This window comes from Saccoglossus kowalevskii, chromosome 2, assembly GCF_978046115.1.
Source record: "Saccoglossus kowalevskii chromosome 2, keSacKowa6.1, whole genome shotgun sequence".
Classification (NCBI taxonomy): domain Eukaryota; kingdom Metazoa; phylum Hemichordata; class Enteropneusta; family Harrimaniidae; genus Saccoglossus; species Saccoglossus kowalevskii.
In genome coordinates this window covers 928,719-955,785 of record NC_140642.1, presented here as the reverse complement: position 1 = coordinate 955,785, position 27,067 = coordinate 928,719, and the positions used below count along the sequence as shown (strand labels likewise).

Genomic DNA, 27,067 nt, shown 5'->3' with positions numbered 1-27,067 from the left:
GATGCAATTTATAATAATCGCCTTCCGATCACGAAAGAAAGAAGTAAATACGAACGAAATGTATATGCACAGAAAATAAACAAATATATGAGCAGATTGCATGTAAACTTTAACAAAAATTAAAATTCTAGCCGTATTTACAACGTTCGCTCGATTTTCATCGTGAAAACAGCATGGAGAAGGCAAACTGGTGACCTTTTGGCCTACCCCATTCAACGACCATCGGGCACCCACCGCTGTTGGCGCTGTAACAATTAAGTAGCTAAGTTGCATAGGGAAACAGCGCATTCTGGGTGTTCGGGTACTGAATTCGGAAAGCGGTAATAAACATCAAACATGCCTGCCGGATTAGTTTACCGCGAGTATTCGTAATTGAATAAAATTTTAGTTATCTTTTCCACGTACTTTTTTCAATTTATCCATTTTTTATGTCTAATTTTTTGAGAACATGGCAGATTTTCTTATTTTGCCGATTGCTAGAATTTTTTCTTGAATTCCAAAACAAGGTGTGAAAATGCAACGCAACGTATCGTGACCCTACATGCGTAAATGCATCTACCGTCCGTCGGCACAGATGAGTACTGATGCCACAAATAAAAATGGGTTTTGTTTTGACAAATCGTTCGTTTTGGCTTCGGGGTCAAATCACCTCGTATATTTTCTACATTATAACTCAATTATGTTTTGTACCTGCTCTTGGTTACATGAATTGCATTTCATGAACATAGAATAATTTGCGAACGTATAAATCAACGATTTCAAACTTTTTGCATTTCGTAAATATTGATAGTGACCAATCTGTTTGTATTTCAAAAAATTGTAACACGTTTCAATTAAATTAAAAAGAGTATAGTAAATAACTTAGTGTGTATTGCAGTTCATGACATATATGCTAGAATGCTGTATGTAAATGATATGCAAATTTATGCTAATTAAGCCACCCACCAGCTATTTTGGATTGTGGAGAACACTGAGTGTTATAATATTCTTATTATATGTGCAGTGTTATAATATTCTTATTATATGTGCAGTGGTATAATATTCTTATTATATGTGCAGTGGTATAATATTCTTATTATATGTGCAGTGGTATAATATTCTTATATGTGCAGTGGTATAATATTCTTATTATATGCGCAGTGGTATAATATTCTTATCATATGTGCAGTGGTATAATATTCTTATCATATGTGCAGTGGTATAATATTCTTATATGTGCAGTGGTATAATATTCTTATATGTGCAGTGGTATAATATTTTTATTATATGTGCAGTGGTATAATATTCTTATATGTGCAGTGGTATAATATTCTTATTATATGTGCAGTGGTATAATATTTTTATTATATGCGCAGTGGTATAATATTCTTATTATATGTGCAGTGGTATAATATTCTTATTATATGTGCAGTGGTATAATATTTTTATTATATGTGCAGTGGTATAATATTCTTATTATATGCGCAGTGGTATAATATTCTTATATGTGCAGTGGTATAATATTCTTATTATATGCGCAGTGGTATAATATTCTTATTATATGCGCAGTGGTATAATATTCTTATTATATGTGCAGTGGTATAATATTCTTATATGTGCAGTGGTATAATATTCTTATTATATGTGCAGTGGTATAATATTCTTATATGTGCAGTGGTATAATATTCTTATTATATGCGCAGTGGTATAATATTCTTATCATATGTGCAGTGGTATAATATTCTTATCATATGTGCAGTGGTATAATATTCTTATATGTGCAGTGGTATAATATTCTTATATGTGCAGTGGTATAATATTCTTATTATATGTGCAGTGGTATAATATTCTTATTATATGCGCAGTGGTATAATATTCTTATTATATGTGCAGTGGTATAATATTCTTATCATATGTGCAGTGGTATAATATTCTTATATGTGCAGTGGTATAATATTCTTATATGTGCAGTGGTATAATATTCTTATTATATGCGCAGTGGTATAATATTCTTATTATATGTGCAGTGGTATAATATTCTTATCATATGTGCAGTGGTATAATATTCTTATTATATGCGCAGTGGTATAATATTCTTATCATATGTGCAGTGGTATAATATTCTTATATGTGCAGTGGTATAATATTCTTATATGTGCAGTGGTATAATATTCTTATTATATGCGCAGTGGTATAATATTCTTATCATATGTGCAGTGGTATAATATTCTTATATGTGCAGTGGTATAATATTCTTATATGTGCAGTGGTATAATATTCTTATTATATGTGCAGTGGTATAATATTCTTATATGTGCAGTGGTATAATATTCTTATATGTGCAGTGGTATAATATTCTTATATGTGCAGTGGTATAATATTTTTATTATATGTGCAGTGGTATAATATTCTTATATGTGCAGTGGTATAATATTCTTATTATATGTGCAGTGGTATAATATTTTTATTATATGCGCAGTGGTATAATATTCTTATTATATGCGCAGTGGTATAATATTCTTATTATATGCGCAGTGGTATAATATTCTTATCATATGTGCAGTGGTATAATATTCTTATATGTGCAGTGGTATAATATTCTTATATGTGCAGTGGTATAATATTCTTATTATATGTGCAGTGGTATAATATTCTTATATGTGCAGTGGTATAATATTCTTATATGTGCAGTGGTATAATATTCTTATATGTGCAGTGGTATAATATTTTTATTATATGTGCAGTGGTATAATATTCTTATATGTGCAGTGGTATAATATTCTTATTATATGTGCAGTGGTATAATATTCTTATTATATGCGCAGTGGTATAATATTCTTATTATATGCGCAGTGGTATAATATTCTTATCATATGTGCAGTGGTATAATATTCTTATATGTGCAGTGGTATAATATTCTTATATGTGCAGTGGTATAATATTCTTATTATATGTGCAGTGGTATAATATTCTTATATGTGCAGTGGTATAATATTCTTATATGTGCAGTGGTATAATATTCTTATATGTGCAGTGGTATAATATTTTTATTATATGTGCAGTGGTATAATATTCTTATATGTGCAGTGGTATAATATTCTTATTATATGTGCAGTGGTATAATATTTTTATTATATGCGCAGTGGTATAATATTCTTATTATATGCGCAGTGGTATAATATTCTTATCATATGTGCAGTGGTATAATATTCTTATATGTGCAGTGGTATAATATTCTTATTATATGTGCAGTGGTATAATATTCTTATTATATGTGCAGTGGTATAATATTCTTATATGTGCAGTGGTATAATATTTTTATTATATGTGCAGTGGTATAATATTCTTATATGTGCAGTGGTATAATATTCTTATATGTGCAGTGGTATAATATTCTTATTATATGTGCAGTGGTATAATATTCTTATTATATGTGCAGTGTTATAATATTCTTATTATATGTGCAGTGGTATAATATTCTTATTATATGTGCAGTGGTATAATATTCTTATTATATGTGCAGTGGTATAATATTCTTATATGTGCAGTGGTATAATATTCTTATATGTGCAGTGGTATAATATTCTTATATGTGCAGTGGTATAATATTTTTATTATATGTGCAGTGGTATAATATTCTTATATGTGCAGTGGTATAATATTTTTATTATATGTGCAGTGGTATAATATTCTTATATGTGCAGTGGTATAATATTCTTATATGTGCAGTGGTATAATATTCTTATATGTGCAGTGGTATAATATTCTTATATGTGCAGTGGTATAATATTCTTATATGTGCAGTGGTATAATATTTTTATTATATGTGCAGTGGTATAATATTCTTATATGTGCAGTGGTATAATATTCTTATTATATGTGCAGTGGTATAATATTCTTATTATATGCGCAGTGGTATAATATTCTTATATGTGCAGTGGTATAATATTCTTATTATATGTGCAGTGGTATAATATTCTTATTATATGCGCAGTGGTATAATATTCTTATTATATGTGCAGTGGTATAATATTCTTATATGTGCAGTGGTATAATATTCTTATATGTGCAGTGGTATAATATTCTTATATGTGCAGTGGTATAATATTCTTATATGTGCAGTGGTATAATATTCTTATATGTGCAGTGGTATAATATTCTTATTATATGCGCAGTGGTATAATATTCTTATATGTGCAGTGGTATAATATTCTTATTATATGTGCAGTGGTATAATATTCTTATATGTGCAGTGGTATAATATTCTTATATGTGCAGTGGTATAATATTCTTATATGTGCAGTGGTATAATATTCTTATTATATGTGCAGTGGTATAATATTCTTATATGTGCAGTGGTATAATATTCTTATTATATGCGCAGTGGTATAATATTCTTATTATATGCGCAGTGGTATAATATTTTTATTATATGTGCAGTGGTATAGAATTCTAAATATTTGAGCAACCTGTCTTACAACATGCAGTGGTTTTGCCAAGGTAGGGAAACATAAGTAACAATTTGGGGGAAACACGTAAAATATTCATATCCTATCCTAACATCTATTTCGGGGGGTGGGTGGTGGTGGTGCAGATATAAACTGGAATGGCCCATTGATTGAAATAATGCCTAGAAATAGTATGAAATTTTGAGTGGTGTGGTACGTTTACTAACATCTCTACCTGTAATTTACACCCATTGTTTTCTATTCTATAAGCCCTAAAAGGAGTGTAATTACCTTGTTGTCCCATTGTTATTTTCTCTGAAAAAATCGGTGAATAAAACCTCCACTGGAAACATAAATCTTATATGTTAATGAAACAAAAATGGCAACAGTGAATCACTATTGCCTTTTTTTGGTATTTTTAAAATAACGATCGATCGATATGTAATAGACCGTTTAAGTTGCATGGCTGAAATCATTTTGAATTCAATAAAGAAAAGCCTGTGTTAGAGCTAACTTGCCTGGTGTCGGTTGGCTCTCGGATTCAAGCGAGAAAAATTACTGTGTGCCATCTTGCTAACTGACTGTTGGAATAATTTTCAGAATCACTGTAATTGGAACTAGCTTTTCTAACCCGAGTCCTGAAGTCAAACAAGATGGCTCAAAGAACATTTTAATCATATTCACACAACTTGACCTCAAAGAGCGGCCATAGCCCTGTGTGGTGTCGCTAAGCAACAACCTACTTTCGTTATTTACGTTCTTGCAGCCTCGAATTTGTCGCCTGTGCATGTGTGGGTTAAACTTTTTAATGAGTATACCAGTTTATTTGGAACAAATTGTTTTTGTTGATGTACTTGTGTACGTGTTGCCAGGATATTTTAAACTATTTAAATTTAAAAACGCATTTGTTTATAGTGTCTTACAAGTTCAAATATCAAGAATGACACTGTCTTGACTTTTTACCACTGACACACTAAATGCAAATTAGGTCTCGCGCATTTCCGGGGGAAATGCATTCATAACAACAAACATAAACAGCCTGGCAATTACAAACTTTGTCTGTTTACGAAGCTGCTCGCAGAAAATTATTGTAAATATAATAATCAACAGACATTTCTCAAAACATGGTTGACATAAATTTCACGTGCATTTTTTCACAGTATTTTACTTTGGACTTGGACTTGGACTTTGAGCATTTTGAGTTTGACAAAGATGGCAATGAATGCACAAATAAAGATCTGAGAAGTTTTTTCAAACAGCTATCAATTTTTGACTCCCATGTGCGAAGCACAAAAAGGGAGTCTTTGCAGTTAGTGTGTCTGTGTCTGTGTCTGTGTGTGTGTGTGTGTGTGTGTGTGTGTGTCTGTTCCATCGATATCTCAAGAACCAATGTTCGGATTTCAATGAAACCTAGTATATAGCTTGTCTGGAGCAATGTGCAGATTTGATTAGTTTTTGGTCGACATTCATGCATATTAATGAGCTCATCTGCATAATAATGTGTGAATTTTAAGCTATTTCAGTTATATCTCAAAAAACATTAAAACGATTTTTATGTAACTTGGTAAGAATGGTACTACAGATTGGCTGCTGCAATTCATTGTTTTATTTTACATTTTAATTAAAATTTAGCATTTTTATGTATTTTTTTTATTTTTTTTTAAATTTTTTTCTGCCAAATTGCATGTATACAACTAATATGAATCGGTGAGTGGACTAATTTGCATAATGATGTGCATGTGTATTTTATTTTTTATGACCAGCAATTTATGATGGTGTCAGCCATTTTGTTATTTCCAGTGTGTTGTACAAAAACGAAGCAAACGCCCGGGAGATGACACGTATCAGTTTACATTATGAAAAGGTCTAAGAAATTACATGTATGATTTTTTATTATCGTACAAGTAAATAAATAAGTAATTGAACAAATGTATAACCTCAATGATTGTGAAACAAATTATTGTGCAAGCTAGTTTTCATTCACGTGTGGTGTACAATTACATTCAAGCCACGGAACATTGAACCCTGTGTGAAAATCATGGCAGTGTTGAAGATATGAAAATGGTTGGTAGGTTCGATTTCATGGTAAAATGTTGTGTAAATTCGTTGTACTTGTGAATCCTGATTTATCACCGTATTATTGAACGCAAGAACAAATATGATGACCTCCAGCATCAATGTAGTTGTATCAAGTCGCTGCCGTAAGGAGATATTTCCTTTGTATCGCTTACCAACATTGTATTGTACTTCTTTCCTTTATTTTCCTTTACACATTTGGAAACTTGCATGGTCCACTTTCACCCCCACCCTCCACAAATTACGAAGCTATTAAGTCAATTAGTAGGTATAGGATGTCTATGTGTGTTGATGACTACTGCGTTGTGTAAGGGCTTCTCGTACGTAAAATGGGGCGCATTCACAGTAAAAATATCTATTTACACAGAGCTGACAACATTCGCCTACATGTATAAATATATGTTGGGATTTGGAGAAAAAAAACTCATAAAACATACCAAATATACCGTGACAGCTGTGATCAATTTCGGTGCCGATGTCGGATTATTTCTGAGAACTTTCTTCCTGTGGGAAATCACAAAATCATTAGCACTAAGTAGGCTGGTTTACCTTATTTTTGTGTCGGAGTACCCTGTACTAATGAAATGAATCGACATGCGATGATTACCAAACAATACACTATTTTTTATGGTTTGCCCTGTGTGCGGTCATGTGTCCGTGCGTCCGTGATCACCGTATCTCGAACATGCATGGACAGAGTTCAAACTTCACTCATACATCACACATTATATGGGACATGTGCACATGCATTTTTTTCATGGTCCGATTAACGATAGTCAAATGGCGGCCGCTTTAAGGCCGAAAATGCATTGAAATCGCACATTTTCACCATTCCGGACCCGGATCTCAGTTATGCATGGATGGATTTTGTTCAAATTTGGTACATACATTAAACATAATAGGACCTTGATGCACGTCTTTTTTTTTTTCGGATCAAGTTCGAAATGGCCGACTGGCGGCCATTTTCTTAAAGAATTTAGTTCTGGATCCGTATCCAAGACATGTCTGGATTGATCAAGTTCAAACTTCACACACACATGGTACATCATGTCACAAATAGATATGTGCATTTGTTTCATGATCCGCTTAACAATAGCTGAATGATGGCCATTTTAAGACAGAAAATGCATCAAAATCACGTATTTTCACAATTCCAGAACCGGATCTCAGTCATGCATGGATGGATTTTGTTCAGATTTAGCACAATGTGTTGTACATATGCAGGTGCATTTCGGTCATGATCTGCTTTGAATGTATATGTCACTCAAATATGAACGGAACGGGGACGTGTCATTGACAATGACTTGTTGAATTTCCGCTTTATTTTCGACTGTGCAAAAATTCGGACTACTAACAATTTTCTGGTTTTCATAGATCACGGTTACTAGTTTAGTAACCGTGCATAGATGTTGAACAACCGTCATAAGTTCAAATACTTTTTGTTTTAACTATCTATAATTATATGCACGCAATCTGACCCTTTGACCTAGATTTGGCTGGAATTGACTATTTTATTTTAAAACAACTTATTCTGACGTAAAGCACTTCTACAAAATGTATTTCAACAGAAGTACGACATGGTTGTTCGGGTTTCTTTTCCTGACTGTGTTGAGTTTACGATTTGTATAATTATTGTTATTTCCCCCAAGAAGAAGACAAGCCGAAGGACCATGAAGCTAAATAGAAGTCCCACGCATGGACTGAGTGAAAGAAAATATTTCTAAGGCTAAAATAAAACCTAATATCTCTTTGTGTTTTTGTCAATTTTTCATATATTTAGTATGACAGTATGTTCGTAAATATCTGGAAAAATCTCGTCTTTCGTTAATAATTTCATTTTTGAAATGTCTACCGACCGTGTCCCAATAATTTGTTTGGAATATCCCTGTTGGTTTCTCCAAACGGTCCCGACGTCCGTCATTCAACACAATCAGCATTTATTTATCGTAATTCATGGGAATCATGTTCCGTAATTTGCGGGCTGTAAAACCAAATAATTAAACAAGTACTATTTATTATATCTATATTTTTGTTTTACCTCGCGAAACTACAACACGACATAGAGTTGTCGCGGTGAAACAGTCGCCTTGAAATCGATGGAACTTCAATTATCCATTTCTCACCTTCAAATAAAATTAAAAATATCGAAGAGCATCTGGGGATATATTATTAACCAGTTTACCAATCGCTAGCTTTATTTTATTCAAATCCATAAAATTCGCGAGTTTTTCGACATTTGTTGGCAACTTTCGCGCTAAAAATGGTTGAAAGTGTGGGTGTGGTTCTCTTGCAAAGTCCTGTCGATAATACGGACAAATATGGTTCTGTGACTCAGGTTGTGTACACTGATCAGGTGACTCTCAGCCAATCAAAGCATATTTGACGCTAATTTAAGGGTCGTCGTACCATCCAATCTCCTGCGTCAATTCACATAGTTTGTTTGTGCTGTGACAGGCTTCACAATTATTCACTAAAAAACATCGGTATATTTTGACAAACGGCCGGGATTTGACCTCAGTTCAAAAAAAAAAAAAAAAAAAAAACTGGGCTGAGATACAAATCAGTTTTGCAAGTTGGGAAATAAGGTGACCCAGATTGGGCTCGATGATATTCAGTATCGAATGACTTCCGTGTGTTAGTCTGGTCCCCTGACCCAATTTCAACGCTGAGGGCGGTTAAGAAGATAGGTCCCCCTGCCCCAATTTCAACGCTGAGGGCGGTTAAGAAAATATTTTCTTAACCGCCCTCAGCGTTGAAATTGGGGCAGGGGGACCAGACTATTCCCTGTGTATCATGAGTTTCAAATTGTTCGACTGGGCACCACTGGACACGTTTTTTTCTGAAGCCCAATAAATAATTTCTGCCTGTCAAGTGCTATTCAATTTTTTACAGGGCATGTGGCTCGTTTTTATTCGAAAATATTTTTTGTGAGAATACTTTTAAAGTACGTGTAGGTCGAGCTTAGGTCACTGATCGTGACTTAATTTAGAAAATTGGATGTAAAATTTTACCAGACTGACTCCACCACAACCATCCAATCATAGTTAGAAATGTACGCACTTATTTTGGAACTTTGTATCAAGATGGCAGGCGACAATGCCGACGCACCAGGCGGCGTACGTGTGTTTTGCATGTATTAGTAGTCCAGGCATGGGATCGGACTCTGCTAAAACTAAACGAAACACAGAAAAATACCACTGAAATGAGGAATCTGAATCTGTTCTCTTATCGGCAAAAAAAAAGAACGAAAATAAGGTAATTTTATAACAAGAACAGTTTCATTTTGTATAGCAAATTGCGTTGTATCCGACCGACGATTGCATCGTGTGATTTAAATTTATCACGATTTTCCTTGCAGTCAATATGACACTCGTCACCTTGCAGATTGCAATGTACTTCACAAAGTTTTTGGTACCCAATACTCGCAACATTATATAATTAAAGAAGATATCTTTTTAAAATGTCATTTTACTCTTGGTCATATTATTTTACTCCCCTTACTGCCTTGAATTTCAAATCGATTACATATCGAACTTCTGTACATGTGTTTTTCTCTACTGCCTTTCCGTGTGAAAATAATGAGGTCATACTCATGTCGCAATACTTTGACGCCAATGCCATGTTGATGCCATGAGACTGCGAAGCTGAGGCCACGATGATGCCACAGAATAAGCGAGGCGAACACAGCTTCAATTTTCAATGATGCGAAGCTGATGCCACAATGATGCGATGCTGAGGCGACAATGAAGCCATGCGTAGGCGACAATGATGCCACAAAAGCCAAAGCTTTCGCGAGAACTGTACTGTATCTCAGAATCCCTTGGACCGATTCTGTTCATTCTTTGCATGTGCCTAGTACTTTATGTGGGACATATGCACATGCAGTGGTTTAGCAATTCAATTCAAAATGGCCGACTGGCAACCATCTTGTTTTTTTGAAAATGTTGTATTTTGGACATGCTTTGTCAGTTTTCATTCAAACTTGGTACATCGATTATACATGTTTGGATACATGTCCATGACGATTTATTTCGCAATTGGGTCAAAGATGGTCGACTGGCAGGCATCTTGTTTTTGTTTTTTTATGCGGTATCTTGGATGTGCTCTGTAAGTTTTCATTCAAATTTGGCACATACATGTACTTTATACATGTTAGGATGGATGTTCATAATAATTTGTTTCAAAATCTGGTCAAGGATGGCTGATTGACAGCCATCTGGCCTTACTACTATATTTCCACAATTTATGTACCATTTTCATTTGTATTTGGCACATACATCATACATATCAGTGTGTTTCATAATCAGATCAAAGATGGCCGAATAACAGCTGTTTTTATTTTTGGCCATATTACTACTACACGGAACACGTGTTTTGATGTAAATAAACAATCTGTTGTATACGCCACTTGGTACTCAAGTTTTAAGGACACGCTCGCGCCAACCCTTCCGCTTTAATATGACGAGCACAAAGAGAACTTTCACAAATTTAATGGGGACTGTTTCATTTTCAATGACTTGTTATATTTGGAGCAATAAAACATGTGGTTCTTTAGTTCCAAGGCTGAATATAGTTTCCTCCTCGACACGCCTGAGCTGATTTACGTTGCCATTGACAACACATACACCAGAAATAGACATATCTGTAATATTATGTCCACTAGAATTAAAATGAAGTGAAACCGAATAATAACGATTTTTTTGTCTAGTTTGACGTAGATGCTCAGCAAACCGATCACCCAATCGACGAACTGTAGATCCAATATAAATTTTCAGTGGGGGTAATTGTCTGCAAGGCCTCAGTGAATTTTGAGCCCTATTGCATCAGTCTTTGTTGGATAGGAGCTGCCTCCAGGAGACTCCGAAACTCGTGGCATGCTTGAACTAACAAGTTTACAAACACAACAGCCCAAAAATAAATACAGTGTATTTGCAAACACTTCAACTGCCAAGTGTAGTCTCTGTATTGTTTGTTACTCGCAAACAGAACCGCCCACTTTGCATAATCCAAGCTTTAATGAATGACGTCACCGTTCGTTATCAGCACAGACCGTCACAAAACTCCACAGCGTGAAAGAAAACAGCCAAAAAACAAAGTTTTTCACAGATATAAATGTCGGTTCATGATTTTTCTCGAAAACAACTTTCAAAGCATTTTATTTACAATTAGCCCTTGTAAATTTTGCTGCTGAAACGGGAGTTAACGTTGATTGAACTTTGAAATCATAAAAGTGCCGATTTCTTGGTGTTCGGTTTTTGGCAATTACCGTTGACCTAATTTTAAATGGCGTTTCAGTGAATAGCGCTACGATGTCGCCGTTTAGCTTTTCTTACTCTTTGATATGTTGTCTTCATATCCGCATTTGCATATTTGCAAAATTCTATTGCGTTTTTTCACAAACCTCGCGCAAACCAACGGTATACTCTAACTTTAACACCAAAAACGTGCTTGAAATTTGTGATTTTCGGAAAGAAAAAAAAAAAACTTAATGCAAAAAATAGAAATACGGATGTAAACTTCATATCCTTTGCTTCAAAACAGTGTTAAGTTTTTGATCGCATGAATGACTGTAGAGATGACAATTAAAATTTTATTCATGTTAGTTAAATTATCAGCCCCGCGTGACGCTAAGACAAACAAAATGTTCACAAAATATTAATAATAGGAAAATACAAGTCAAGAGCTTTCCAAACATATATAGATTGCATGGTCTCTTGTAAAATTTATTCCGATTATAGGTGTTTTACATTTTTCATACAAAAAAACTATCCTGCTACCTTAATTCAATAATTGTGTTATTTTGACCTAGTACTGTGTATTGTACCTGTGCCCTTACAGTGAAGTCCGGATGTAACTTCTAAGCATGTATCATTATCATCAATAATTTCACTTTTTCTTTGTAGTATTTACTTATGTTGCTAATATGGGACCTATTTAGGCAGACCATTCTGCACAATTTGTTTTGATAGGAAAACTAAACTGTGACTTATTTTTGGCTCAGGTGTGTGGATGCCATGATCAGTGTAGATGGTAATTTGATCATGAGAAGTTGATCTGTCAAAAATTATGCAAATTAGCCCCCCAAAACTATAATATTTCTTCTATGCTACTATGCCACTAAGTGGTCTACAGTTCTGATATTGATAGTGCATGTGCCTTGGGTTGTCCTCTATCAGTTTTTTTATTAGTTTGGTAATTTTCATTTTTTTAATATTGGCGAATATTTTAAAATGGTCAATTTTAGTCAAAAATTCTATTTTCGACTTCTTCTTCAAAACCGGTAGCGTGAATGCTTTGATACTTGGTGTGTGTGTACCTTGTGTTGACATCTACTAGATTTGTTCATCCCATGGCCATATTTTTAATTCTCTAATTTTGGCAAATATTTTTGTCATTTTTGGTTGAAAATAGAATTTCAACTAACCACTATTTCCAATGTCAACTGTTTCTCATTCTCACATAGCACATGGGAGTTCAATTTTTTTTTTGAATCGTCTATTGTGATTGTAATGAAAACATAACCACTCAACATATTTAAATGTGTATAGACGTGATTGATTTTGGTGGAAATTATGCAAATTGCCTAATTTACATACCAATATTTAGGCTATTTTGGTGATACCTTGAGAACCATTTAAAATGTTTTAATAAAACTCTGTACATAGATGTGTTGGGGCAGTTTCCAGATACATTTAGTTTTTGGTGGAAATTTATGCAAACTAGATAATTTGCATATCAGCTAGTGAAATTCAAGCTATTTGGGTGCTATTTCAAGAATCATTCAACATATTTCAACAAAACTTACTTATGTATTACGAATACAGATAATTGCAAATATCATGTTATGTTATGCTCTCAACACTGGAGTTCTTTATAAGCTCCCTTTGATTCTAATTTTATTGAATATTTCTGTTATTTTTGTAAAAAATTCCACTTTTAGCATTATGTTTTATTCATTATTGTCTCACTCACTGCCTTTTGGGGTATTTGTCATATACAGCACTAATCTTTTGTACAATAGCCGTTAAGCAACAGGCCATTGGCCTATTTTTTCTTAATCTGCCTTTGTTTCCTAGCTAAAGTATGACCAAATAACTATAGATAGCAACAATCTGTTGGCTGTAATAAGAAAACTAAAGCATTTAGACACATGTTCCTTGTAAACTGCTCACAAATAAAAAAACAAACAAAAAAAAACACAATAAATGTGGATTCACAAACCTTGCAAAGTGTAAAACAACTTTTAGATTTGTTCCTCCTATGAAGTTGGTCATCAGGTAATCACTCAGATAAACATTGGTATGCTTTGTAAACTTTTTGAGAATTTCTGAATCGCAGATACCAGGTAGTTTTCCCTGTTGCTACATTAATTTCATACGTTATTATTAACTGAATAAGTATTTACCTTGTCTTTTTTGTTGGAAACAGAAAAGTTATTTAGTGCCAAATTTACTTCATACATGTAGGAAGATAATAATATTACCCAAGTGGCCATTAATCGTGAATTGGCCAAGTGTAAACATGACAGGTACATGTTTGATCTAATGTACTGTTAAAACCTAAATTTCTTGCACACTTACATGGACAGGTGCCTAGAATGGGTATACAAGGATTACTGCCATTGATGAAGGATGCCACAGAGCCAGCTAATATCAGCAAGTATGCTGGTTACACCGTTGCTGTCGATACATATTGTTGGTTACATAAAGGAGCATTTGCATGTGCAATGCAGTTGGCTAAGGGAGAAAAAACAGATCAGTAAGTTGTATGATTCGTGATGTAATAACAATATTTGGTTTAGCAGTTCCTTTCACGTATCCTCAAAGTTGGTCAAATGATTTGTTGTGTCTAATGACTTAGAAATGAGTGTGCCAATTTGTTTTTGTTTTTCTGGGATCACTTTTTACGATATGCCGAACGTTTCTGCCCCAGACGTTTTAGCCAAGAGTTTCGACCAGGCCGGACGTTTCGACATGTGATTCTCTTCTGTAAAATAAATGATCTTCAGTATTTGAAATTAGCGGTTGTAACATATAAAAAAGCAACGTTTTACCACTTTTATACCGTAGTTGTCTGAGTAAAAACCCTCTGGGAAAACAGCAAATTGACAAAAAATTAAGGGGGAGCTGATAAGTGAATAAAATTTAAAACTTCTCCTGAACGATAATTTATGCTAATTTATTCATAAACAAATCATCGGGTGTACGATACTAATGTCTTCGACTAGCATTGTCCAAATTAACTTGAGGATCGGCCGTTGTGCCCTGGGGTAATTAATCACTCTTGGGTGTGTTTACTAAGTGGAACAGCATTCGATCCTGCATTTCATGTGGTCTGTTTGTTTTGGGGGTAACGAAAGTATATTCTAAACGAAGTTTCAAATCAAAACTATCACAACTGCATTGCATAGCAGCAAATGATCACGGTTGCGTAATTCGGTCATGCTGCGTTTCACAAAATCATTCATTGAATTGTTATGAAATGCAAATAAAATTCCACTTAGTTTCATTGTAAGCAAATCATTCCGGTCGCATATAAACACTCGATGCTGTAGGGTATATCCGCCATGTTCTATATCTTGTAGGAGTTTACCTAATAGGTCAAATTGCTAATTAACCAATCAAAATGCTGGATGATGCTAACATGTTCAAATGACCATAGCTTATTTACATATGTTAATGTTATTGAACGCAACGTAACGTGCATGAGATTTGCAGATTTTGTAGTACCAACTTTTAGCTTGGACTTTGATAGGAAAACGACATGATTTTTTTTTCAAATAAAAAAAATATTTGTTCTCAAAAGATAAACTGAGCATTAGAAGAATAATTGAACATTGTTTACAGTGATAACAGCTCATTGTCGGAACAAAGCTTACCAATTCATGCTAGTCAAAATAAATAAATAAATAAATAAAAACTTAAATAGACTATTTTAGGCATAAGGTAAGATTGAAATGTCTGAAAAATTACGCCAAAATATTTAAAAAACAACTTTAAAAACTGCCGAAAAATTGCCCTGGGTGATAATTGGATAAATGACTTGTTGTAAAATGCTGTAAATTTGGAGGGGGGGGGGGGCGGCTTATACTCGGACAACTACAGTCATGTTATTAATATACGTAATGGGTATTTCAGTGTGAAATTCACATCCATCATTATGTGTTGATATCAGATATTTCATAACAATAAGTGTTTAAAGGTTTATTCTGGAGTGGGAAATAGGGATTTTTTGGCCAGTAGACAAAACACATTGAGTGACGTGCCATTTTACATGGGCATTTAGATATCCATTGTTTTTTGAATTGTATATATTTAATTTAATTTAAGTAAAAATACAAGTACATGTATTTAAATATCTTATATGATTTACATGATGGTCACAAGGATAATAAAAAAAAAAAGGGCAAAACAAGTTATTCTAAAATACAAACCAGGTTTTGAGATTCGACTATCGATAAAAACACCATAGTTGACAGCAAAAAAAATGTATATAACAAAAAGTTGCACCTCATAACTGCATTTCATGTACATGTGTGATGCGTTTCGTATGTTGAGAATTGAAGTTCTAATTTATAAGGATTAAGTATTTATGCTCCGGCCATTTTTTATACTAGAAAGTAAATAAACTATTTAATAAAATTGTTCAAAATTGCTACTAGAAATATTTAATACATAGTCTTTTATTAAAGTGATGTCATACAGTTGTTTATAGAAATATTTAGTTTATTACGTTTCTAAGATCATCTTACCATTGAAATGTCTGCCCTGGTCTAAACTCTTTGCTGAAATGTCCGTCCACCCTTTTTACAACCTGTAGATTAAATAAGGCTACCATTTTGTGAATTACTTTATTTTCACTTTAAATTCATTTTTAATAGTTAAAGGAATGAATCAGTGCAAATATAATCCAGTGAAAATAACATTACCCAATAATTTAAATTCAACTAGTCAAAAATTGAATCTTGTACAAAACAGCCAAAATACCTTTTCAGCGAAAATTATTAAACAAAATAGTGAGTGAGGGAGGGAGAGAGGGAGGAAGAGAGGTTCTTGTGTTGTCTTTTTTGTAAAGCAATTTGATCATTCAAATAATTAAATCTTGACTATAAATCGATGGCTGGGACTGTGTAAATTGTCAGTGCTTATATTTGACAAATTGTTTTACAGATATGTGAGATATGTTCTCAAGTTTGTAAATATGTTGTTATCCATGAACGTGAAACCAATCCTTGTGTTTGATGGATGTAATCTACCGTCAAAAGAATCAGTGGAAAAGTCAAGAAGAGAGTGAGTTTTTTAACTTGTGTACATGCTGCCAAGCTAATTCAACCCCTAGCTGTCAGATCAGACAATGATCAACAATTAGTTTACTGGTTCATGATTGTGTTGTATAAATAAATTAATTATTGGATAAAGCTTCCAGTGGCAAGTAAACATTCTGTGATAAATAAAAAATTGTTACTGAACTAGAAATTTCACCGTTCCTCCATGTAACTGGAAAAGCTTGACGACAGGTTTTTGGGTTTACTAATTAATGATTCCAATTTTTAGGCGCCGTCAAACATATCTTGCCAAAGGTAAACAGTTTCTGAGGGAAGGCAAAGTTAGTGAAGCCAGAGACTGCTTTACTAAATGTGTGAATGTTACATCTAAGATGGCTTTGGATGTTATGCAGGTAAGTAAGCATGAAGTCAGAGGTGGTCTGTAATGAGTACATACATGTATGGAGAGTTCTAAAATAAAGTTTAAAAGCACTAAGTGTATTCATTCATTCAGTCACAGTCCCTCTATCCATGGAAGATACTAACGGAAGTAGCCACGGCGCTATTGTTTTTGCTTTACCCTGTGATCGTTGTTCACAAACATAGGTTCTTGTTAGCTTTTGGCACCTTTTTACAATAGGTTACAATAGCAACCTCAAGTGCCAAATTCATGAAATAAACAGCCAATGTCAATAGAGTAGCCTAGGTCCTAAAAATTGATTAAGTATTGGCAAACCAACTTCTGAATAGGTATGTCTCTAAACGCATGCTTTTTGGTTGATTTAGTCATCTTTTTTGAACTCAGAAGCCCTCAAAACCTAATATTACATGTGAGAACGAAATAAATTCGTTGAGATTTCATGTTTTCCCCGTAAAAGGGATGCTGGCTGTTCCCTCTCTGGACTCCCTCCCTGTGTATACTAGTACTACCAACTCCTACCATATCCTCATTTGGTGAATGCATGTCAAGCTATAAATGGGCATCAGTACTCATTTCGCCTAATCTCTTGCTTTTATCGCATTTTAATCAACCGCATATCGCTCGATTTTCGACCGGAAAACGACCATTTTTTTTATCCCTTTCTTTTCTCACTCGCTTGTCCAAACACTGACCACTGGCACATGAGTTGTAGAAATGGTTGTTTTAGTGCTAAAGTTTGAGGATTCAAGAAGTATTAACCATTATTTAATCTCGAACGCCAATCCATTGTATCGTTCGCGACGCAACTTGAACTATTTATTTTTTAGCTTCGCTGACGACTTTGTCGAACGGAGCTTATTATATGAGTGATTGTCCGTCGTCCGTGTCAATGTTTTACTTTTTCAACTTCTTCTTGAAAACTACAAGCCTGAATGCTTTGATACTTGGTGTATATGTACCTTGGGTAGACCTCTCTCAGATTTGTTCATTTCATAATCATATCTTTAATTCTCTAATTTTGGTGAATATTTTTGTCATTTTTGGTAAAAAGTGATATTTTCAACTTCTTGTTAAAAACCGCAAGTCCAATTGCTTTGATATTGCATATATAGGTACTACATGTGGACCACTCTCAAATTTTTTAATTCTGTAATGATATCGTCAATTCTCTAATTTTGGTGAATATTTTTGTCATTTTTGGTAAAAAGTGATATTTTCTTCTTGTTAAAAACAACAATCATTTATGGTGAAAAATGATATTTTTGAATTCTTGTTGAAAACAGCAAGTCCCATTGCATTGATACTATGCATATTGTTCATTTTCTAATGATATCTTCTGTTCTTTATCTCAGCCGACAAGCTGCTTGTTTATTTTATTAGACGCATAAAATCCTTAGGAAAGGATAAAAAAGGGTCTTACAGAAAGAAATTAAAAAACTACAATCTAAAAAGGAAAACAAAAAATAAAAACTTTTCTAAAAATATAAAACAAATCAAAAACAATAAAGACAATTTGCCGGTCCTACTAACACCACGACAAACAAAATAAAAGACAGCGAAACCAAGCGAGCTACAGAACTGCAGCTAGGCTGATCAGCATGTCGGATTATTTCTGAGAACGTTCTTCCTGTGGGAAATCACAAAATCATTAGCACTAAGTAAGCTGGTTTACCTTATTTTTGTGTCAGAGTACCCTGTACAAATGGCATGAATCGACATGCGATGATTACCAAAACAATTTGACAATCGGTGTCTCATTTGTTCACCGCCCCCTCAACACAATGGTTTGTTATGAGCGATATTTTTCCTGGCCCTTTTCGTCGAAAATTACGAATTCATTGGCTCTAATATATCCTAGTTTACTTTAGTTGTTTCATCCGATTATTCTGTACATTGTTTTTACCACAGTCCCGGGACTGATTTTACCTAGCAAAGGAAACAATCGGTGTCTGGCTTTGTTATATTTACACTATTGCAACACCTTATGTGGGCCCCCCAGCGTGAGCCTCGTGTTTCACTATTTCACTAAATGCCCTATAAGTTTATTTTGGGCATTTATTTGTTTACTATTTTTGTTGCGTTTCATTTTCCCCAATGTTTTATGAATTATTTCAGTTTTCTTTTTAATGTTGCAATTTTGTGTAGACTTTTTATGCATATTTTTAAGTAGTCTTATTGTAGGTATACGATGTCTATGTGTGTAGATGACTACTGGTGGCTCCTTATTTAATATATTATTCATAATTTGTTTATCATTTTCAAATATTCCTGAATATTACATCATGATCCCTATTCCCTCAGCACACGGGAGTTCCTTTCTAAGCTTTCTTTGATTGTATATTCTTACTGAGTTTGTGCATTCCTTAGCCCATGCATTCCTTTAGCCTGAGAACGCAATTGGGTCTATCCAATATGCAAACATATGAGATTAACTTAAATCTTAGCCCGTACTTAATGTAGCGTGAACACTACTAATATGGTGATTAGTGTGCTGTCATTTAACTGATATCTTTTCAACATGTCTTTTTTTTGTAGGTCATTCAGTAGAAAGATTAGCTACTGTATTCTACTTCTGTTAAAGTTGTAATGTCAGAAAAAAATTATAGCTGGAAGCCTTTTCATTTTTGAGTTACTTCACATAGAACATTGATTTTGTAATTTAGTTATACTTAGACCATTGACCAGAGAATCTTACATATGATTTCTACCAAATCTATGGACAGTGCAAATATTTTGCAAATTACATAACAGTTGCATTTACTTGTATTATGTATTATTTGACATGCCACATGCTCAGTTTGTTGCCTTTAGTGATGAACAAAATTTGGCCATTCAACTTTGGTGTAAACATTACCATTTATAACTATGATATTTACATTTGTAATTTGCCTATAGGCTGCAAGAAGTCTTGGAGTTGACTGTATTGTTGCACCTTACGAGGCAGATGCACAATTAGCATATTTGAATAGAGTTGGAATTGCCCAATGTGTAATCACAGAAGATTCCGATTTAGTTGCATTTGGTTGTGATAAGGTGAGTAAAATTATTGTCATAAAATAAACTGCTGTAGATTCCTGATGTGTTGGCATAGAGAGAGGAGTCATTCAAAACATTGGACGAAACATTACTACAATAACAGTGTCAGGGTATATAATTTCTTCAAAACGTCAGCTTAGAGATCCAAATACTGACATATTTTACAAATAAAAGTAGTGATAAGTTGACATTCCATCAGCTATTTGGCAGAACATTATTCTGATTATTACAAAATAACCTTTGGCCAATCAAGTGTTAAAATTGCCCAGTAGATGCAAGTAGAAGATATTGTTCATATGAGCAATAACTAACATGTATTCATTGATATTTAACAGTGTTTATGTATCTGACTTTCTCTTGTTGGCTATAGTTTAACACTCAGCATATTCGCTTCAGTACTGTAATTTGTGTCTTGCTTTTTAGCCCCCGCCGGATCTGCGATCCGGGGGGGGGGGGGGGGGGGGTATTAATTTGGGTTGTGTCTGTGCAATGTGCGTGCACATTTTCATGTTACCAGCTTTTTCTCACACATGTGTGATCCAATTAAGTTCAGAGTTGGTACAGAGACAGAAATTGATGGTGCTATGGTGCACATCAAGTTATTTTTTCGATTCTTCAAAGTTTCACTGTGTTTTTCCTTGATTTTTAACATTTTTCCTTCAAAATCCGACTTTTCCCGAAATTACCCGAGTTTAATCCGAGTTTTGATGACGCTTACGCAGTTCTCGTCTCGGTGGAAATCAGTCAATTTTGTGAGGATATTGTATCCCGGAATCTTTATTTGCGCAACGCTTCTATGGACAAAATTGTGTCTCGTCAATTTCAAAGGTAAGAAACTGCTTGTTATGGTATTTATACACTTTGTATTATCGTTTGTGTCTCCGGTTTGGTGATTGTGAGAAACTATTGCTAACCTGGCGAGAGTTTCGCCAGAAAAACTGCCTTTTTATTATGGTTGTAGGAACTGATCATGATTATGTATTGTGTAAATTGAAAGTTTACCTCGTGACTTAAGAGGTTTGCAGTGCTCTCACAGGGATTCAAACGTTGTGGTGGTGTCGGCGCAATGCTGCTCTGAGACGCTTGCCAGACTCTGCCTCGCTCAAAATCATTATCGCCATGCTTGATTTCCGCAACATTTACATTTGTTTATGATTTCCACAGCTATTGTTCTATGAGATGCGTCCTCGCTGTTCATAAACAGCCATAAACAAGTTTAGTTGGGTCGGCATGTACTCATTGAAAGTGTTGGTTTATTTACGTAATCCACTGATCATGCAATAGGCGAAGTTAAAAATATGTTGCTACTCAGGAGAGCTTGCCCACAATACAACGCTAAATGTCCCAATATAAACGTACCGGTACGTTTATTTTTTCCACAGAAAAATTCCATCCGGCACATTTTTATTTGGGACGTTACGTTTATTTATTTTTCTAAATCAGATTAAAAAAATCCTGCTTTTTTCCCCATGAGAAACGAAGCCAAAAGCACGCACTAAAACATCGGTAAATCTGGTCTTTCGTGTTGCTTTCACCATGAGGTCGCTGAACTGTCATATTTAAATGCTTTATGGTAATTTGAGCACATGGGCACCATCCAGCATTTTGATTGGTTGATTAGCAACTTGATCTATCTGGTCATTATAAACACGCGTCGTGGGCATGGATAACATGGCGGATATTGTCTCATCGAGCGTTAACATGTAACCGAAAACATTTGCTTACGATAAAACTAAGTTGAATTTTACTTGCATTTCATAACAATTCAACGAATTTATTTTTTGTACGTTAATATAATCACTACTGAGTACTAATCAACAATTACAACACTTCGAAAACAAGTAAGCTACCGTACCGTGCTACCAACAAAAAAATAATGCATAATGAATATAGTGAATATTTGTTGTTGTCATGTGAACAGTTTTTTTGATTGACTGTAATTTTCCAACATTCCATGACGTCTATTGTAGCACCAAATTAGGGCTTTTCACTCCTCCTTGATGCCTATTTAAACGATTAGACGGCATCTTGTCGCCAGCCACGAATGTCACACTAGACGAACTTGATCGATACTGCCGACTATTCCATGCATTTTTTATCGACGCACGACGACACGCAAATCGAGAAAAGTATTGTCCTTGCAACAATTTTGCGCAATACGTCACCACTATACAGTGACTGATTTTAATTTTTATTCAACATTAAAACAAACTACAGTGAGTTGTTCTATGGTCGTATAAAAATAAAATGAACTACATTAAGATACAGTAAAGTTAACCAACTAAACAGAATGCTAAATAAAGCTAAATAATATTACAAACACATAGAATCACAATAAACTTGTACGATACAGTACAATACAATACTCTAACTACTATTGCTAAGGAGTGGAAAATCACATTCACATTAGAGTCATAACTATGGAAAGAATATTTTTATATTTGGTGGAGCTGCTCATATATCATGAGCATACATTTTTGTATGTACTGTGCAGTTTCCCAGCCAGTCAGACTACTTCGCTACTTCATTACATCTTGCAGCCTTTCAAACAGTATATTGCTAGAAATGCATCAATTGTTGTCCATGTATATTCCTAATTGCTCAGTGAAAACTTGCAATTTCTTTCTGGCTGGTATAAATATATTAAGTAATATATTTTCGTACTGAAAAGACAGTACGAAAATATCTTTTTTAATTAAATTTAACAGCTAATGGGAGCATATATGCTACAATCTCTGCTTACTTTTGACTAAATGTTTTTTTGTGTTTTTCAGGTGCAGAGCCAGAATTTTTTCTCGGAAAGCAAAGCCACTGAAACTGCATATACAATGTATTACAAAAGCATACTATTCGCTGCATGTCTGACAATTGTATAAAGTTTTGCAGGTCGTCTTTTTTTTTTTTTTTTGAGAAGTGCTGTCAACCAAAGCATAAATATGTGTTTCTCTGTACATAAAAGTTCAATTTCACATGATTTGTTAATATTAATGTATGATAATAAAAACTTTATAATATTTTTTCTTGATTCTTGCACTTTATTTGTATCATTGTCATATGAGAAGTACTCTTGTCCTTATTTAGAGATATTGAAACTAATTCAGGGCCATAAACTACATGTAGATCTGTACATGAAGTACATGGGAAGTAAAGTTGTTGACACATGTAATGTACACCAAGGATCATTGCAGTTTCTCAGTTCTTCATCTGGTGCTAGTACTTGTATGACAAACGGTATCTTTGCTCTGTTACTGTTTGAAATATCAGAAGTTTTTCGCTGGAACAGTTCTGTGATTGACGGTGTTCTTGTATTAGGAATACAGTTGTACAAAGAAGTTTATCCAAACAGACACAACACTGACTCTTCAACATATTTGCAGATCTGATTTGCATACTTCCATGTCATTTTACCTGTTGTACTTGTTTGTTGCTCTCTGGTGTTCTTGCTGAGAATGCCATAGAAATCATGTTTGCCAATTTACATCCAAACCAAAAACTGGACAAATTATATGTTGCAACTTTCAGTGTCATTCATGCCCTGTTTGATTGGATAAAGTTTTACGACTTGGAGGCCATTTTTTCCCTCAAATCTAAAAAAAAATAAGCTTTTTCTAGCTGTTAACAGCTTTTTCTCAGATATGTCATCCAGTTTTGTTCAAAGTTGGTACAGGGACAGGTAATAATTGTTTACAAGTGCACATCGCATTATATGTTTAACAAATTATAAATTGTCTCAGAAAAGCCAAATGAATAAATTTTTACCCCACCCCCTAAAATTGTAACACATCAATTCTGAACATTTAATAACAGAATTTTAATACAGCTCATAATGAATTAATTCACTCTGACACAAACAAAGTTCAATATAAGTTTTTAAATTTTTTTCTGAGCGGGGGCTATGACATGACATGTCATGTCTTGTTATTCCTGCTGTCCGCATTGTTGAGCGGAGCTTATCATATGAGAGATTGTCCATCGTCCATGTTTACTTTTTACTTTTTTGACTTCTTCTCTTGAAAACCGCTCTGATTGCTTTGACACTTATTGTGTATATGTACCATTTAACTTTACACCTACTAAGTGACGACAGATCTACCAAGTCACAACCACAGTCAGCTGGTGCACAAGTATATCGGGGGCCGCCATCTTGAATATGGCATGAAGTTGCGAAACATGTTTATCATATTCCTACAAATCAGGGAAAAAATACCAATCTTTCACAGCCAAATGATCCATTAGGCAAACTGTTAACAAAATTCTGCCAAATTCAATGTTTTTGTGTGGAAAAATCTCTTGCATACGAACACCTAATTACACAAAGGGGTATTTGAAACAAAAAATGTCATCCCAACTCAGGAGGCCTTACAGTTACATGACTATTATATTGCTGTTGGCTAATGCACAGATTTGGTTAGGTTTTAGGTTAAATCCATCCATATTAATTACCTAATTTGTATTATAATTTAATGTATAATGTGAAGCATTATGCATGATTTATTGACAAGATTAATTTGCATTTCTCTTTCCTTCATGAATTTGCATATTCTCACGATAGTTCAGTTTGCCTGCTATCCTCGAGGCGGATCTACGTCACAAGATGTTCCACGTTGCTAAGACGCGCACCACTGTACCACATATTTCTATGGGCTCTGTGCGCGCTGCTGAGGAACGCGGACCGCCGAACGAATGGCCGGTGAAAATTTAAGAAAACAACAGAAACTCAACTTTGAAGTTATCCTGAACAATCAAATTTATATGCATGGGTAATCTTGTTACACTGTTCAGGGGAGACTCAACAACCATCCCAATGTACCGTTTTCGGTCTTGGGTTAGCTAGTCGAACTTCACAACTTACTTTTTTCAACTTTACAATCCCACCATCATCCCCTTTTTCATCACGTCAATCTGATTAACATCTGATGTATTGTACAGCGAGTATTTTATTTTATATATTTTACTTTTACTTTTTTTATTATTTTTTATTTTTTGTTAATACTTCGCTATATTTTTTAACTATTGTCACATACATCTGAACAAATGCCTATGTAACGAGATTTCAACAAGACTTCCTCTGACTGGTTTAGTCAATGAATCATATACCTCCTATAGCGCACCTGATGACGTCACCGGTCAGAGTCAGGTCACAAACACACTCAAATAAAATGGCGGATTATACCAACATTCGTTGAAAACGATCAGGAAAAACAAGGTTTTTTGGTAAGTTTATCATTGTGATTGGCTGTTACTTATGCAAGATTTGAACGGGATTTACATAGGCATTTGGTCAGATTTTTGTTGGCTTTCACAATTACCATATTGTAAATATACAAGAAAACTCAGATTGTTAGAAAGTGTATTTACAATTGTTGGAGTGTTTTTATTACTAACATTTCAGTAACCATTCATGCTTAGTTGTTGTCCTCACCACCTGCCAGGTACAGCCACGCTGTCATCATTTCTGTAGTTGCAGTTCCCACTGCCTCTACCTATAACTTGCGATTGGATCAAAAAATGGCCGACTGGTAGCCATATTGTTTATTTTTTTTGATGAATTACTGGTAAACATAGGATGCATGCCCATGGCAGTTAGTTTCACAATTGTATCAAAGATTGTTGATGGCAGCCATTTCCTTTTTTGGCCATACTACTCTCTTTTACCTGTGTACCATTTTCATTGATATTTAGCATGTGTAATTAATGAATACATGTTCATTTTGTGATTTGATTAAAGATAACCATGTGGCTTGTAGGGGTACATGTACATCATGATGTATTATGATTACATGTAGATAAAAGATGGTCTATTGCTGGTAATTTTCCTTTTCTTCATACAACTATATCTGTGATACCAATGTACAGTCTTGTATTTTTGTCACATTCATCAAAATACATGCCTATGTTTATTTGTAGAAATATCTTCCAAAAGTTGTATTAGATGTTCAAGGTCAAAAAATCAAAATAATAAGTCTTTGACACACTTACCCAGAGTAGGGGTCAACCCTTTTGATGTTCAGCCTAAGGTAGGATTTGAATTTGGGTCTACCGGCCATGAGTCAGATGTGACAACCACTTGGCTGCCAGTGACTAAGCAAATATATGGAAATACCAGTTACATCACTCATGAAGACTGATGATTCTAATTCTGGCTGGGATAGATGTATTTAGTGTTCATTACTATGCAATTGCAATTCTCAATTTGTAGGTGTAAAATCATAAAGTATTAGGGTTGTACAAACCAAACCTTTATCTATCTATCAGAAATTTTATTTATTACTCGTTAGGCTTAATTACAGAGAATATACCCGGGTCCAAAGGGAACATTCTCTAAGAAAAAAGCCTTGCCTAAGGGGTCTCCCCCCAGGGCGATTAATCACCCGAGGCCTCTAGCTTTCATTCTCTTTTTGTTTCCGGTGCGCGATGTTGGAAATAGAGGCAGATTACAATTCATTAACCCACCATAGACTCTGGTCAGTCAAAATGACTATTTGGAACTGTAGGCATTAATCTGCGATTCGGCCAACGACTGAGAGAGAAATCTAGATCGGAGGAAGCCCCATGACCTCAAGATTTTCCCATAACCTCAAGATTTTCCCCTTACATCACGAACCACGTGTGTGCATTGCATTACAAGAATAAAAGAAACTCTGGTGACGCAAATTTGGATCCCTTTGTGTCAGCTTTTAACTGTAATTCGTTCCTCCCATGCATGTGATCGTCATCCCCCAGCTGGCAACATTATCAACCCGGAGGTCAGGAGGAGTTACTTCTGTACCCGGTTCATAACCTTTTGGCTACCTCGACACAGGATTTACAGAGACACCAAATACGAGCGCATGAGGTTTGTGC

The 27,067-nt window shown here is 34.4% G+C and overlaps 1 protein-coding gene across 1 annotated transcript in view; it reads left to right on the top strand.

The window, feature by feature from the left end:
- Positions 1 to 27,067, top strand: part of LOC100368501 (exonuclease 1-like) — a 76,223-nt gene that overhangs the window by 4,681 nt on the left and 44,475 nt on the right. Inside the window, exons 2-5 of the mRNA XM_085507698.1 lie at positions 14,092 to 14,261; positions 16,673 to 16,792; positions 17,057 to 17,180; positions 20,084 to 20,221. Coding sequence (XP_085363824.1) covers positions 14,101 to 14,261; positions 16,673 to 16,792; positions 17,057 to 17,180; positions 20,084 to 20,221 — 543 coding nt within the window. The 5' untranslated portion in view covers positions 14,092 to 14,100. The remainder of the gene's footprint in view (positions 1 to 14,091; positions 14,262 to 16,672; positions 16,793 to 17,056; positions 17,181 to 20,083; positions 20,222 to 27,067) is intronic.